This window comes from Sceloporus occidentalis, unplaced genomic scaffold (assembly GCF_023333645.1).
Source record: "Sceloporus occidentalis isolate IW3139 unplaced genomic scaffold, rSceOcc1.0.p SCAF_2, whole genome shotgun sequence".
NCBI classification, from domain to species: Eukaryota; Metazoa; Chordata; class Lepidosauria; order Squamata; family Phrynosomatidae; genus Sceloporus; species Sceloporus occidentalis.
Window position 1 is genome coordinate 50,441,072 of NW_028316982.1, and position 17,104 is coordinate 50,458,175.

The 17,104-nt window shown below is 40.0% G+C and overlaps 1 protein-coding gene across 1 annotated transcript in view; it reads right to left on the reverse strand.

The window, feature by feature from the left end:
• The window catches only part of RAB6B (RAB6B, member RAS oncogene family), an 87,502-nt gene that overhangs the window by 25,043 nt on the left and 45,355 nt on the right, over nt 1-17,104 (reverse strand). The window contains exon 2 of the mRNA XM_089509356.1: nt 14,726-14,784. Within this exon, the coding sequence (XP_089365482.1) occupies nt 14,726-14,784 (59 nt within the window). The remainder of the gene's footprint in view (nt 1-14,725; nt 14,785-17,104) is intronic.

The window sequence follows — 17,104 nt, forward strand, 5'->3', positions numbered from 1 at the left end:
TTCTCACTTTTCACACAGATTTTGGGAACATTACCTTCCTGGGACCAAAACTGCTAGAATCGCATAAGTGATTCTAGGGGTATTGCTCAAAAAGGTAACCAGTTTAACAGATGGATAGCAGACCTCTCAGTTCCCTAACACTGTTTAGACATATCTGTACTGCTTTGCCACATTTTGGTAACCACAGTGTAGTCACAGAATAGCATCCAGGTGTTTCAAGACTGGAATTCTAATCATCCCCAACCAGCAGCTGTTCTGGCTAGTCAAGATGGGAGTTGAAGTTTAACCAGTACTGAAGGCATCAGCTGGGGGGAAGCTAACCTAGGGTGTTTTACTGTACTGCTGTCCTACTTTGTTGTAAGTAGCAACAACAATGATAGCTGAAATTTTTTTGTCACTCCGTTCCACAGTCCTCCAAGAGTTGATGAAGATCCAAAGAGACTCTCCCATCACAGAGATTTAGAATTTTTTTACTGTGGTTCCACAGGCAAGATGCAATTCTGAAACCCTGAGATCTCATATAATAATTCCTGTACAGGCTAAAACAAGCATCTATAGTAACAAAATCATCTTTGGACTAAGTTACAAAAAATATCTCAACAGCAACCATGATTAAAAGGGTAATGGTATTTGTTCATGATGAAATACGCTGCCCATAAAATTGTTGATGTTAGCAACTTTTGCATGCCTATATTCACTGGTAGTTAAGATTGTGAGTTTTGGCACAACATATTCATGGCAACATCTTGTTTGCCTGTTAACAACTCTCTTTCTGCATCATGTAGACTTTACTTTGTTCTCTGTGATTTATTTTCTGCTCTCACATCTCTCTCTTTCCCCTTACCTGTCTTCTATGAAGCATGTGTGATATGAGCTTCTCTAGGGTGAGATGCTCTAGCTCTCCTGACTCCATATATGGACTATTTCTTTTCTTACGTTTATCCAAGAAAATAAACCTGTCTTGATTTTGCACACGTATTCATATACCTTCCAAAGAAGACATGTATCCAAAACACAATGCAGAAATAATCCTGTTTGGGACCACTTTAACAGCATTGGCTCATTGCTATGGAATCCTGGAAACTGTAGTGTATTGTGGCATTAGAGTTCTCTGACAGAGAAGATTAAATGTCTCAAAAAATTACAGTTCTCAGAATTCCTGAGCAATGAGTCAGGGTAGTTAAAGCAGTCTCAAATTGAATTATTTCTGTAGTGTCTTTTGGACCTAAGTTGATTACGTTTTCTCCTAGATCTTGTGTGTGGGGTGGAGTAGGCTGGTGAGCTGTTCAACTTCTGCCTAGAGCACCAGTTGCTCTGCTTGAGAGCGCCACTACATTTTCTCATGTTTCCCAATAAGAATGTAGTAGTGTAGCAATTCTGGTTAAAAAAACAAGCCAGGTTATGTGCTGAACATTTGCTAACAGCAGGGGGAAAACAATGACCTTGTTTACACTGTAGCTGCAAAGTGGGAAGAAATTGATGCCTCCCACCAACCACTGCTTCTGATCCAGAGCACCTTTCTCCCGATGCTATTAACAGGGCTGCGACCAAGCTTGGAAAAATTACTTTTTGGATTACAAGTCTAAGAACTTCAGCTGGCTGGCTGTGAATGGTTCTGCAACTTGTAGTCTAAAAAAACCATCTTTTCCCAGCTCTGGGAACATCAATGTATTCCCTGTTACCCTTATAGTGGGCAGGGTTCATCAGGGTTGTACAGAGACTAGCCAAAGCTATCCATGAGCTATAGACTACCTGACTGTCACATAGTGTATGAAAGCTAACTTCTTTTCTTTATTACCTGGCTTTATGTTGGTTTCCCAGCCAAGAATGGAAATTCCAGCAGGGAATATGACACACAAGCTCTAGTTGCTTCATGGCTGTAGAGGCCTGAGCACTGTAATTAAAAGGAGCTGTTCTCCAGAGCTCCAACACTGAAACATTCACAGCTTTGGAAGTTTGGATTTCAAGTCACATCTGCTGCCGGATTTTGTTGATTAATCAAACAGTATGTGCTGCAGTCTGCTAAGGGCCTTCCCTCCAGAGGAAGCAGCCCACATTTATAAAGTGATACACAGCATTGGCTCTATGTAGTTAGCCCTGTGCAGTCAGCTGAGTTTATCTAACTATTGGGGAATGTGAAAATAAGAGAATCTATCCATCTTCTCCTGTCAAAATCCTCAAGGCTGTTATATGCTGCTGAGTGATCAAATTCAGACATCTGGGAGTGCCTTCTCAATTACCAGTGTGTTACAGCAGAAAGGAGAAAGTAAGCAGATGGAACCTGAATTCTCACATACATAAAGCATCCACAGCAATAATTTTATCCACCTCTGCCCTTTGTAGCAGGGGGGAAAGCTACAGAAAAAAACCCCAAGGTTAGATTCCAATCTCTACATAAAAAAAATCTCTTTAGTAGAGAACAATAGTTTAAAGTCTTAGGCATGCTTATTTAACTCTTCTATCCACTGCTCCAAATTGATCCCAACAAAATGGGGGTCTTCTCACAAGCTTCCATGGTAATAGTTAGTCACCAGAAACACTGGGTGGCGGCACATTCTCCCACCTAAATAATAATGCTCATCTTATTTACATACTCTGGGCTCATACTAGGGATGAATCTTCAAGCTTTGAGGTTGATGATATAGATTAAATCTTTAGCTGAGGACGAAACATGAGTTAATGAGACAAGTACTGTGTTCAAATGAGAATTCTCATTGAAAGAAACACTGTCTTTGAGCCTTAAGGGAGGCAGTGTGCCTTGATTCACCTTTTCATGCCTACCAGCTCTTCCCCGACTCTATTGTATATGTTGGGAAGCTGGAATCAAAGCATTTGCTCATTATGTTTTGCTAAATTTGGATTCCTTTTTTTTTTAAATTTTTATTTTTGCATTTTCTTACAAATACAACAGACAATACATAAACACATAACAAAGATATATCACATAATAAAGTAAACATAACTTTACAAACCGTCTATCTTAACACCTTATACAGACCCACTTCACACACCTTTTCCTAAAACTACATTTAACACATAAAGTACTTCCTATTGCTTGAATTTGGATTCCTGAAGATCTAATTTTCAATTTTTTTTTAAAAAAATCTCAGTTTCCCTGGGATTGCTCTTGCAGTGCCCAGATGATGGAGAAACTGTTCTCAAGTGGGCATGCAGAAGGCCAATGATTCCAACAAGAAAATGGCTTTGGGGTCTTTTTATTGATTTTCTTTGCAGATGTCTGAAGGAAGATTGAGTGGGATTTAAGACAGAAAAAAAAAGAATGTAGCCAGGAAGCCAATTAAACTCAGTATCTTGCACCACACAACTCCCATCAGAAAAGCAAATAGCCTTTGTGTTTCACGACCCCTGAAGCTCCAAGAGAGCAATTACTTAAAAAGAATGGCAAACGACACAAGGAAACAGAGGCCAGTAAGAGTTGGTAAGAATGATACCAAATCATTGTCCTGCACTGTACTAGTAGGAGGCGAGGGAAGAGAAAAGGATGGCAGGAAAGCAAACCAAAGAATATTTGGTGGTGATTTATTTTTAATACAAGGCTGAAGGAAGCACTTGGGAGAAAGGGCAAAAAACCAGACAAAAAGTACACCAAATACTCAAAATTCTGTAGAATTTAGTAGAATTCTATAGAATTTACTCAGCTTTATATGTATCCTCTTATTTAATAAACTGGAGTGTATAAAGTGGAACCCCAAGACCATTCTTGCACCACTAATATATCACCAAAGGGCTTCCCCACCCCACTCCAAAATGGCTAAAAATGTCTGCTGAAAATTCCAGGGCTGGGGGCACTTACTGATCATTTTCAAAGGGCTTTGTTGAAGCCTACAGTCCTTTTTCCAGAAAGGATGAATGGATGTTCACTGCCTGTTCTGAAAAAAAAAAAATACCTGTACAAGTCTAAAAATAGGGATGGGCAACATGCAGTAAAATGACTAACACTGTCCCCTGGAGGCAATGGGGAATGCTGCTGGCAATCTGGGGGCAAAGAAATTTCACACACAATTTGGGGGGCAGAGAGTTGAAAACGGTGGGTTGGACCTGCCTCAGGTTAGCCATATTCCTTGTTTGGCTGGGTTTTACCTGGATTCCAGGCATGCTACCTGGTGCCCATTTGGCAAGGGTTCCAAGCTTTCATTAAAAAAAAAACACAACCCCACCATATGTACTTGTCCATAAGTCTAAAAATTTATGCCCAAAAATTGACCCCCATATCCCAGGTCAACTTATTTATGGGTCACTATGGTAATGTGATAGCAACTCTATCAGATTTCCCCATGCAGTCAGCATAGCAGTTTATTTCTCTCTTGCCCGAAGCACAAAGAGTCCTGAGTGATTAATTAATATTGCTGTTTGTTTAAGAGTCCTCTCCCACATGCCCGCGTGTCTGGCTAAAATGAAAGCTGAAATGAAAGCTGAAATTATGAAACAAAAAGTCTCAATGAGGGTCTCTCTTGCCATACGCACACTTACTCGCACTGAAGGAGCTGCCAAGTTTTACCCTTGACCTATGGCAAAATCCATAATTTTGGGCCCAAAACATGACCTCAACTTATACATGAGGCCAACTTATAGTTGAGTATATATGGTATGTCTTTACCCCTTGTAGCTGAGATATAAGGCAAAATGTGGAGACACTCTTTTGCAAAATTATTCTGCAAGAAACAAGTCTGCTTCTGCATTTGAGGCACAAAGGAAAGGACAGTGAGGTGGGTTACAAACCGCTGCTTTGCGGTGATCTCCCGGCGCTGCTGTTGCTCTGTGAGGGAGTCGGAGCAGCCAAACCGCGTGACTCCCTCGCGGAGCAAAAAAGGAGCTCCAAAATGGAGCTCCTTCTTGTGGCGCGGCTATGACGCCGTGAAGCGCCGCTGGCACACTCGCGGCGTCATAGCCACTGTGACACATGCGGAAGCACAGCATCCGCTACATAAAAATGGCGGCGGCCATCTGGAACGGCCGCCGTCATTTTTACGCGCTCCGCGCGTATTAGGGTTAGGGAGGTATGGAAGCACCGCACCTCCCTAATCCTAGTACGCGCTCTGCGCGTACTTTAATGGCGGTGTATAACCCGCCTATGTCCTGCAGGTGGTGGAGATGCATGAGAAGTGACAGGAGAGAGAAGGAGGGAAGGGAGGATCAACAGAGCAAGTAGCAGAGTGCAAGAAGAAACAAAGAAAGACGCATGGCAAGGGTGCAAGTGAGGCAGGGAAGGAAAAAAGAGATAAAGGAGAATGAGTAGTGTGAGTTGCAGGGTGGAAGAAAAAAGGGAGGGGGATACTGGAAAGGTGCAAGAGAGGGAGTAGGAGGGAAAGGAAGTAAGTAGAGAGAGTGGTGGCATGGGACTCCTAGGACTTTATCATACGTGGGGAATATCGGGTTTAAACGGGCATTATTCAGCGATATTTACGCAATCGAGGTGAAGATTTTTCACACGTATTGCAATTAAAGATGGCTTATTCCTGGAATAAGCACAAAATAACCAGCAAGAAATCATTCTCAGGGAAATCCCATGAATGATTTGTTGTTGGTTATTCCCTGGTTATTCCTGGAGTAAGTCATCTTTAATTGCGATGGTGTGTGAAAATCTTTACCGTGATTGCATGAATATTGCTGGATAATGCCCGTTTAAACCCCTGATTTTCCGTGTGATAAAATCCATAGAAATGGCTTGCTGAAGACAATGATCTCTGCTGGTGAACTGACAAAAGTGAAAATCTGGACTGTTAAATTCTGAACCCAGTTCCTGTGCTCCACTAAATGGCCACAAGCTCCCCCATTTATCTACCCCGATTAAATCACTTCTCTGTTATCAAGATTGCTGAAGCTCAACAAGGTTACTACAGAGGTAGCTAACCTTGGAGTGTGTTCTGTGCTTGCCTCTAATCCTAGTTTTACAGGCACATCACTGATTTGTGAGCAGATTTATATTTAGAATAGTTTAAGTCTATGGATAGTTTAATTGCATTTTAAATGATAACTTTTGTATGCTTTTACTTATATCTTGATATGTGCTTTTATCTGTATTTGTTTTACTTTTTGTAAAATGCTTAGAGTCCAGTTTCGGGAAAAAGTTAGAATATAAATAAACAGTTAAATTATTATTAACAGCAAAAACATATTAAGAGGTATCAGTTGAAGGCTTTGATCCAGCCCCAAACAAGCCATCCTGTTCCTAAAAAGCAAAGGCAGCCGTTGGTCATTGCACAAAACCCACAATCCATATTAGGTTAATGGCTTTATTGTCTCGAAAAGAAAAGCATGGGCTAGCTTTGTGGGTCCCTAGATCTTATTCAGGCAAGATGTCATTAAAAATGTGTGAGAACAGATAGGGAAAGAAGAAGGACCAATAAGAAATAACTCCTGGCTTTAATTATATATCTGCCAACTCTGTCCTCCATCACAGCTCAAGACACAATAGAGAAGAAGAAAGACTACAGAGCCCATTCTTGAGCTGTGAGTCCTTAAGATTATGAACAGACTTACTATTTGTCTTTTCTGCTTTTTTTAGTAACAGTATGCCAAAGGAAGAGAGCTAGGGATTCCTAAAGCTTGCACGCATTTTTGAGATCTTTTTGGTTGGTTTAATAAAGCTATTATCTTGTCCCTATTGTATCCTTGCTATTTAACTTTCTCTGAAGAGATTAGAACTGAGAAAAGTTCATGCAGCCTGTTGAGTCCTAGTCACTGGTCATAGTGTGAGCAAATGTGGTACAGTGGTCGAGAGCATGGGCTATAAGCCAAGGGGCTCCTGGCAATCCCTTTGATTTACTCACTGATAAACTTCATGATATATGTGTGCATCCATATAGTATATACCGCAAGCTGGAGATTAACAGCAGGTATGGCAACTGTCAGCCTATTCTGCTGCTTATGAGCATCCTCGAAGAGTCTGTCTGGCCAGCCGTTGGTGGTGCAGACATGCTGCATTTAATGGACCAGCATGTCAACTCGTGTGTGAAATCACTGCCAGATGAGATCAACATCAAAACAAGCCTGAGCTGGGGCTGTTTCAAGACACCATTCAGTGGCTTTCTCTGTATTAACCTTCCTTAAGCAAGAGGAGCCGGCATTTTCACACAAACAATGCTTCAAGCAGCTCTGGATTCAATTGGCATGTAATGCAAAAAATCAAAAGCATTTTGACCAAAAAAATACATTCAGAATACAAAATACATTATTTGACTTTTCTTCCTTTGCATTAACAAGAATGTATTTCTGTAGCACATACACAGCTTTTCAGGGTATACAAACCTATTAAATGAATAAATAAATGGGCATTTTGGAAATGTTGGTTCTTAAAATTTTCCACTCTTTCTAATAATTGTGAAGAGGGGGGAAAAAACCCTATACCACAGATTCAGGCAGTTTGTCCTCTTTCTGAAGGTAGCCCATAGATAATAATCTGTTGTGGCTGGTATGGCTTTTATGATGTGGGTTTACTGTTCTTTGTTTTATTGCTAAATTTGACTGTAATTTTGTTGCAATTTATATTTTTATTGTAAAATGCCTTGAATAATTTTTTAACCATAAAAAGGCAGGATATAAACATCCAAATAAATGTGGAAGTAGTATGTGAATGACTTTAGCAGGGTGCTTGTTTAATGTCAGGTAATTATCTTCAAACAAGCTATTTACTATGGTGGCATATACTGAGAAACAGGAGGCACTGGGATAACCAACAGCAGCAGCAGCTATAATCCAGATCTGTGTTAACCTGGGGCGACAAAAAAAATATAACAGAAAAATGATACCTTAAAGGAGGCAATGAAATATTTTAGCTACTCTTTTGGGATGACAGAGAGAACAAACTCCCCCCCCCCCCATGATAGGTTCATCTTGTTATTGTTAATTGTACTCAGGTTGACCCCAACTCATGGTGATCCTGTGGATGAGACATCTCCAATTCCCACTATGCTCAACTGCTCAGCTTAGATCCTGCAAACTCAGGTCCTGGTTAAGTCCATCCATCGGATATGTAGTCTTTCTCTTTTCCTACTACCCTCTACCTTTACCAGTATTATTGTCTTTTCTAATGAGTCATGTCTTCTCACGATGTGGCCAAAGTATGATAGCCTCAATTTTATCTTGGCTTCCAGGGAAATTTCTGGCTTCATCTGATCAAGGACTCATTTGTTTGTCTTTTTGGCTGTCCACTGTATCCTCAGCACTCTTCTCCAGTATCACATCTCAGATGAGTTGATTTTCTTCTCATCCACTTTCTTCACTGTTCAGCTCTCACATCCGTATATTGTGATGTGGAATAAAATGGCTTTGGTGGTCAGTTATATACTCTTTAGGATCTTGTCTAGTTCTTTCACAGTTGTCCTTCCCATTCCTAAGACTTTATCACATGGGGGAAAATCAGGGGTTTAAAAGGCATTTTCCCAGGGCATTTGTGTGATTGCGGGAAAGATTTTCCAACACTTCGTGATTAAAGAGGATTTATCCCAGGAAGAAACAGAAATGCCCCAGCAACAAATCATTCATGTGAAAATCTTATAAATGATTTGTTGCTCGAGCATTCCTAGTTCTTCCTGGGATAAGTCCTCTTTAATCGTGATGTAATGGGAAAATCTTTCCCATTATTGCATGAATGTCTTGGGAAAATGTCTTTTTAAACCCATGATTTCCCCCATGTGATAAACTCCCAAGTCGTCTTCCCGTTTCTTCACTGTAGTCTCCATTCTGATCAATGTTTGATCCAAGGTACAGGAACTCTTTAACTATTTCGATTTCCCAATTGCCTAGGGTGAATGTATGTAGATCCTCCATGGTCATTATTTTTGCATTATGTTTAGCAGCAAGCCTGTCTTTGCACTTTTTCCCTAGACTTTCCTTAACTGTTCCAAATCTGTGATGTTTTCTGCTATTAGTATGTTGTCATCCACATACGTTAGATTGCTGGTGTTCCTTCCTCCTGTCTTCACTCCTCCCTCTTCTGAGTCTAAACCTACTTTTCATATGATATTTTCAGCACACAGGCTGAACAAATAGAGTGATAACATGCAGGCTTGCCCAACCACTTTGCCAATTGGGAACCATTCTGTTTCTCCATATTTTGTTTTATCGGTGGCCTTTTGTCCTAAGTACAGCTTTCTCATCAGGTTCGCTTTAGAGTCACCATAAGTAAAAAAATGACTTGGAGGAACACGACAACAAAACATTCTATCTACATGTCCATTGTCTCCTCCAGATCTAATGTATGAAGCCAGAGCGATTTTATTTATTCTCTTGACTGTAATTCTGGTATTTGTGTGTGATAATCAACTTAACCTCTCAGTTTACTTGTGTGATCTAATATGGAAGGATTCCAATACATCTTATGTTATTCCACTTTTGACTTTTGGACAAAAAAGTTTTGGTTTATTTTCTGCAAAAACTGACTTAAATACTGCATGAAACTCTGCCAGTGTGGAAATTGGCGGGTTTTATGTGGTATCTAATTTTCTTACAGTAATAATAAAAGACAATGTATGTGTGTGTGTGTGTGTGTGTGTGCGTGTGTGTGCGCGCAACTGTATCTGCTATATTTCCAAGACCATGGATCCAAGACATCAGAAACATGGTGCGCATACTAAGGGGTGTGCATCTCAGTTTTTTTTAATTACTTTATTTAGGTAAAATTTCTTCATAGTTTGCAGAATTATCTTTAATCACTAGGATGAGGACTCCACAACCTTCCACAACCATCTTCGCCATCTTGTGTAGACGAAGGATATTGATTTCTCCTCAAAGCAGCATTAGGGATATTGATTTATCCACAAAGCCTATAGGCAGCACCATGTATTCCTTCTTTCTGAAGGGCCCCAGAACTCCAGAGAGAGAGAGAGAGAGAGAGAGAGAGAGAGAGAGAGGGAATGAATGACTGGCTGCCTAGAAATGGGAGGAAGAGGACTGATTAGTGGGAAAGGCTGAAAGACTACCATGGTGGAGGGAAAGACCAATAACAAAGAAAAACAAGGGCAGAGAGAAATGGAAAAAAAACAGGGGGGAAGAAAGCACTAGGATGGGAAACAAAGACGTTTCTAAGGCTTGTGAAGCTGGTACAGTACTGTACCTCTTTTTTTCTTTTCTTTTTTTAGTTAATCTAAAAAGGATCTTATTGTGTGTGTGTGTTAGCCAGGAGATGTTGCTATCCTGGCCTTTGTGTTTTTGCAGATAGGCTGGTGCAATTATTAGACACCTATCCAGCCTGATTTATTAAGTGATTTACCATAACACCAAGGTAAAAAGAGAGGTTAAGTGTCTCCAAAAGAACTTATTCTTTTCCCAGCTTGATGAAACATAAGAGTGCCCAGATGCACAGAATGAAAAATGCAGTCAGTGAATATGGCACCTGAACTCATGACCTCTTCCTCTGTTATGGAAACACACAGAAGGGGAAAAGAAGGATGGTTGCTAGGTAAAAGAGACATAACAAAAAAACGAATGGTAGAGATGGCTGCATGTATTATGTGCGGGGAAGGCAATGAAGCATAGAGCACTATATTCCCAGAATAACCCCAACCCACATAAGATTGTATGTGAGGGAGGCTATTTTGTAAAAACTCTGCCATGCACATGGAAAGGTGTCATGCTGGTTTTAGTCTTTTTGCCCTCTGGCTTGCAATCTTCCTATGCATTAGATTTTCGCAAGAAACACACTATTTGAACCTATACTGCCCGAAACCAGATTTGGTGAAATGAGAATGGACTAGTGTGGCTTGTGTGAAAGAAGTGTGAATTCTCATGATATAATGCTTTGGGTTTTGCTGGTTGTTGTTGCCAACATGCCCATGCATTTCAATCTTTTTAGGGACTGTCTGTAGCAATGTCCTGGATCTGATTTGGTCTCTTACAAAGTTTTCTTTGTTTAAAACCAGAGCATAGTTTGCTGAAGTGGTCCTAAGCTTTGAAGGGCAATTTTGATCCCTCTCTGAATTTTAAAAACTTTTTGTTTTTTAGATACAGTGCTATAGTACAAAGGTGCTATTTCACTGATCCAGTGATGGATCTATTATAGCTCTAAAAACATTTTAAAAAGAAAGAGAAAAAGGAATAAAGGATACTTTTTTTTTGTTCCAATGTCTCTTGAAATTAAAAAGATATCCATTTCAGGATAGGAATAAAATGTTGCAGCTGATGCTGGGAATTGCCAGAAAATAGTCTTGGACAACAGCAACATTGAGAACTGCAGCAACAAATACCATCTCCCAACATGTTTGTTCTGTCTGCTGGAAGCCATTATGCTTTGTTTCTTCTCTACTGTAATATGGTACTTGAGCTAGTTGGTTAGAAAGGAAAGATATACTGAGAGTGAAGATATTACTTTGGTTTTTCAGAGCCTAAGTAGGTCCTCACAGAATCTGAAGCATAGTTAAATGTGAGAATCAATATAACAGGGTTCTCATACTATATTGCTTTAAACTGCTTGTTAAAAAGTGAATGGCAAGTTTGTTTACCTTACTAAATTGAAACACTGATTGAGCCATGATTAAACCTAACATATCTGAGGAAAAAAATGCTGAAGGCTAGCAGACTTTCAACCTGGCTAAAATGAATTCTGTTGCAAATTGCACTGTAAGCACACTGCCCCTGAAATGTCTCTCCTTGCTTGTAAGAGTTGAACATTAATGTTTGCAATATTATCTTGCCTTCTGAGCACTGGTTACACATGAGTTGCTTCCAGTACTGGATGAGAAGGCCAATAATCATTTCTTGCTCATCATCAGTGATATACATATGAAAAAAGAAAAAAACAAGTCAAGACTTTTACCCAGGTCTGATTTATTACAGAACAGATTGAAGAGGGAAAATAACAGAACCACACTAGTGGTCACATACAGCTCCCAACTGGGACCACTCAGGTGTATAATCAATGAACTACAAACTATTCTGGACAGTAATGCTGTTCTTTCAAGGGCTCTTGGTGGCAGACCTTTACTTGCCTACAGATAGCCTCCAAACCTCAAACAGGTACTCACAGCAAGACACACAACACAGATGGGGACACAGGCACTAAGCTTTGCCACAAACTAAGATGCCAACTTTGCCTGCACATTTATCCAGGAAATGTCATCACAAGACCTAATGGCATCATCCACAATATTAGGGGGACCTTCATGTGCTCATCCTCCAATGTGATTTATGCCATACTATGTCATCAATGCCCATCAGCACTCTACATTGGGCAAACAGGCCAGACCTGTGCCAGAGGATAAATGGACATAAATCAGACATTAGGAATGGGAATACACAAAAAACAGTGGCAGAACATTTCAGTCTCCCCAGGCATTCCTTCTCAGACCTCAGAACAGTGGTCCTTGAACAAAAGAATTGCAACGGTAGATTGGAAAGAGAAACAGCAGAATTGGAGTTCATCCACAAACTACAGTCCCTCAGCAATGAATTGAACAAAGATAATGGATTTCTGGCACACTACACACATTTCTATGGCAGGATACAGACCGCCCAAAAGGTCTGCCGCCGCCTCCATTTCCGCCGGCAGGAAGCCTCAGCTGCCAAACGGCGAGGATTCTCGGCGGCAGAAAAAGAACCCACAAAAAGTGGCTTCTTTTTGCGTCGTACTTGTGATGCCTGAATGTGCAAATGGCGCACTTGTGACATCGCCAGCGTGACAGGATGTGCGGATGCTATGTGTCCGTCACGTCAAAATGGCGGTGCCCGTGTGTACAGGGCGCTGCCATTTTGACGCTCCCGTCACGTGCTAGGGGTGAGGCCAGTATGGACGCTGCATCCTTGGCCAACCCGTAGCACATGATGGGGCGGCGCAAAGGCCCGTTTAAATCGGGCCCATACTACCTGACCCCATCCTCACAGGGGTGCCCTACATTCATCTATTCTTTTCACCAGAGACTAGTCCTATTGCCAAACAGGATTGGCCACTTCATTTCCATGCACAAAGGCTAGTTCACAAGGCCTTTGTTCACAAACGACCATTGTTAAAACTGGACTTGCCACTTCATTTCCAGATGCAAAAGATTTTAGCAATGTAGCAATAGCAGCTTCATTTAGATATTGCTTCACACTGGACTAAGCAGTCTCTAAGTGGTTTACAACAATAAGCTAATTGTCCCCAACAAGCTGGGTATTCATTTTAGAGACCTTCGAAAGATGTAAGGCTGAATCAACCCTGAGCCCCTGGCTGGGAATGAATTCACAACCTTGTGGTTTGTGAGTAACTGGCTGCAGTACCAGCCTTTAACCACTACGCCACCAAACTAAGTTCATATGGGATTTACTCTTAGAAAAACGAGTGTGGGGCTACAGCCTTAATTTTGAGGCAACACATATGCAAAAATTTTTTGTATTGTACAGTCCATTGGTCAGCTTGATTAAATAATTAAATGGAACAAAAGTACAGTTCATAACAGACAGTGTGGAACAAGCTTGTTTTCTTCTGCTCCAGAGACTAGGACACAGAGCAATGGATTTGAACTACAAGAAAAGAGATTCCATCTAAATATTAGGAAGAACCTCTTGATGGTGAGAGCTGTTTGACAGTGGAACACGCTGCCTTGAAGAGTAGTGGAGTCTCCTTCTTTGGAGGTTTTTAAACAAAGGCTGGACAGCCATCTGTCAGGAATGCTTCAATTGTGTATTTCTGCATAGCAAGGGGTTGGACTGGATGACCCTTGTGGTATCTTCCAACCTTCAACCAATTAAGCAGGGCTTAATTTTGATGCACCCAAAATTTCAGACATCTTTGCATTTCTTCAGCCCTGTGAATGATTTAGGAAGAAAAAGGCCTTTGGTATAATCTACAGCAGATTCTGGGATTTTATCACTGGTTAGCTGCTAGCTGCATGTCTTCTTGTTTCTGTAGCTAGAAGTGGTATTCAAGATGAATGCCTAAACCATTGCCATGGACAATAATATCTTTTGGCTACTCATTCTGGGAGAGTTGTCTCTTTTTTCCTTTACCTAATGAACAGTGAAAGTTTAATTTTTTTAAAGTTTGCATTTACATTTGAACAGCATGCAATCCTTGTTTCCATAGTCCTAGTCCCAAATGTTTGGACTCAACAGATGGTGGCTGCGGTGATGCAACTGGGATCCTGATAGTAGGAGCCACATCTGAACAAATAAAATTTCCAGGGACAACCACAACTTTATATCCTATGGTATGCTAGTACAAGCCACACACACCAGGCATCAAGAAGGGAAGGAATCCATCCCAACCCCACCCCAGTCCCAGTTAGCCAAACAAGTGAGGTTTTTTTTTTTAAAGCAGCATTCGGATTAGCTAACAAAAATGAATGGAGTGATTTCCCCAGTTTGGAGCAAGAGGATAATGGCTCTGCTTACTTTAGAGCCAAGATGATACAAGCCATTTCTGGCACATCCATTTCTACTTTCTGATCAATTATCTGGGTATGCCAATGTTCAATTGTCAGAAGAATGCATAGGAAAGATGAGGTTCTATACCTATGGCTGAGTTTAAGGACTGTACCGGGAAATCAATTCTGGATCTCCCCTGGTCCCAATATTTATTTGCCCTGGGAAAGGGGAAAGTTATTTTGGGGAGAGAGCAACCTTGATTGTAACACTGCTACCGAACAGTATGTAGAGAGACTTTGTAGCATACTGATTCTACAGACTAACATGGCTACATCTTTGAATGCTACCAAAGAAAATTAGAAAATGTCCTTTTTTATTTCAACATGAAACAAACTGTTATAAACACTTTAGAAGTATCAAGTCTTACCTGATATGTGTTGTCAAAACTGTCATACATGAACCTTGTGATCAGAGATGTTTTCCCAACTAGAAAAAAAAAAAAACAACAACAACAACAGAGATTACATGAAAATCATAGATTTCCAAATGATTGATAATTCTGGATTCTTCCTCTAGTTGCATTATGTGTGTAACAATGGAGAGTCAGTTCCACTTTTTAAAAAAGCATTTCGAAAGAGCAGCCATGTGTCTATGTGTATTGAGGGCAGTGGTGGTGCAGTTAACTGTTTCCATTTGTTCCATTACATTTTAAAATTTTTGTAATGTACCCTGAAAACCTATTGAAGGATGGATATGAATCCTTTAAAAAATACATATGATTGTGACTTTCTCCTCAATGAAAATGAAGTCTTCCTCATATGTAGATATGAGTATCTGCTTTTAAACCAACAGATACCCAAGGTACAAAACATTCCTATCAAGGCTAATAGTAAAGGATGAGTATTTACCCCAGGAGACACAGTGATAGGGTTGTCATAAGTCAGAAATTACTTGAAGACATACAACAACAATTCACTAAGAAAAGAGCACAATCAGACAGAGGCTAATGCCCTTCATCCCATATTCATCCATGGTTGCCATTTGGAAAATTGAAAGATAGCACAAGTATATCTACACATGTCTGCTACTATGTCTAAATTGGTTCTCAGTTTTCATGACGCAACTATAAACAAGAGAGAGACAAAGACACTTAGAAAATATTTTAGAACACCTGCAAGGTACAAGCATTCTAGTAACAAATGGGAAAATACGGAAAGGATTTCTTGAGGTCAGGAAGTTTAAAAAACTTTGACTGAGGTTCAAACCCATATTGATAAATTCCTCACATATGCAATAGGATATTCTCCACACAGTGGAGAAATATCAAAGTGCCCATTTTCATATTGTGCGGAGGTGCAATTGCACTGGGTCTCTCTGTGCCTGAGAAGAATATGGTTCTCACCCTGGAAATATACACATAGTTTAATATAAGTGCCCTTATGCCATGTAAGGTACATGGGATGGAAACTCTATCAGGAATGGTAGAAACTGCTGTATCTCCTGTGTAACTTTGCTGCTTAGAACTGAAAAGCACCTCGTTTATTACTTGGTTAGCCAGGTTTTGTGTAAAATATGGACCCATTACCCTCATATATGTTTCCACAATCAGCTGACCCAGAAACAGTTCCAGGCCATCCTTATGATCTCGTAAGGACCATCTCTTTGGTCTTGCATTTTAGCTTTGAAAGTTCTGAAAATGGGATGCTGCTGAAAGGGCAACTCTATAGGGAAGTGTATTTTATTTACATTTAGAACAGTCACACAGAAGCGACTCAGTGGTCTGAATTCTATTGTTAAGACCCAACTAAAGTAGACCCACTGAATCAAGACAATTTACCAAATTAGCATTGATTCAATAGATCTGCTCTAGTTGGGACTAACAATAGGATTTAAGCCAAGAAAATCTTATAATCAAAAAGAGTTTAAAAAGCTGATTCATTATGAGAAGTATCAAACCATGACTACTAAATTAGAACTCTAATGCAGAGAAAAGATGGATCATCTCTCCATTCTGTTAATTGGGGTAGAAATAATAATATATCATTCTAATAAATATCAGAGGCTGCAACCCAAACAGAGCCATGTGTATTCTGACAAACAAAAGAATGAACATCACTGCTGACACTGGATTTTTTTTCAAGCAAGTAAGCCTGTAGTCAAACAGATGCAAGTATTATTTATTTATTGACTTCATTTATATGACATCTTTCTACCAGGCTGCATAGACATTAATAATTGTTTACAAAAAGTAACTATGAGTTAAGTCACATGGCAACCATTCCAGACACCATCATTGGTTTCCAGCAAGCAACCAAACTGGACAATGACTGTGTTGAACATAACAATGCTCAATCCTTGGATTAGTGTATTCCCTCTTCCATCACTCACTCTCTCTTGCTCTCTTCCCTTAATGCACTTTGAATTTCTTATGGATTTCAAATCACTCCAGAACAAAGTTTAATATTATATCTGATCTGACTGCAACCATTTTTGCATGGTGCAATGTGAAGAAAGAAGGATATAGTGCAAAGCAGGCCAACATACTGCAGGAACTAGGGGCAAGGGCAGAATTTGGAAGCAATGTATTATAGGTAAGGATTGCTAAATATTACAATTTGGCATGATAAGGATGTAACAATCTTCCTTTTAAAAAAAAGGAATTACTAATAATGCCACTTGTACTGTGCTATGAGTAACTTGTAATTGGCTAAAATGCTTAGGAGGGCATTTTAAGCTCTTCCCTCATCATAGGCCATGCTTTTAAAAACCTTTTCAGGATTTTAAAAAAGAAAAGAAATGAAACGTA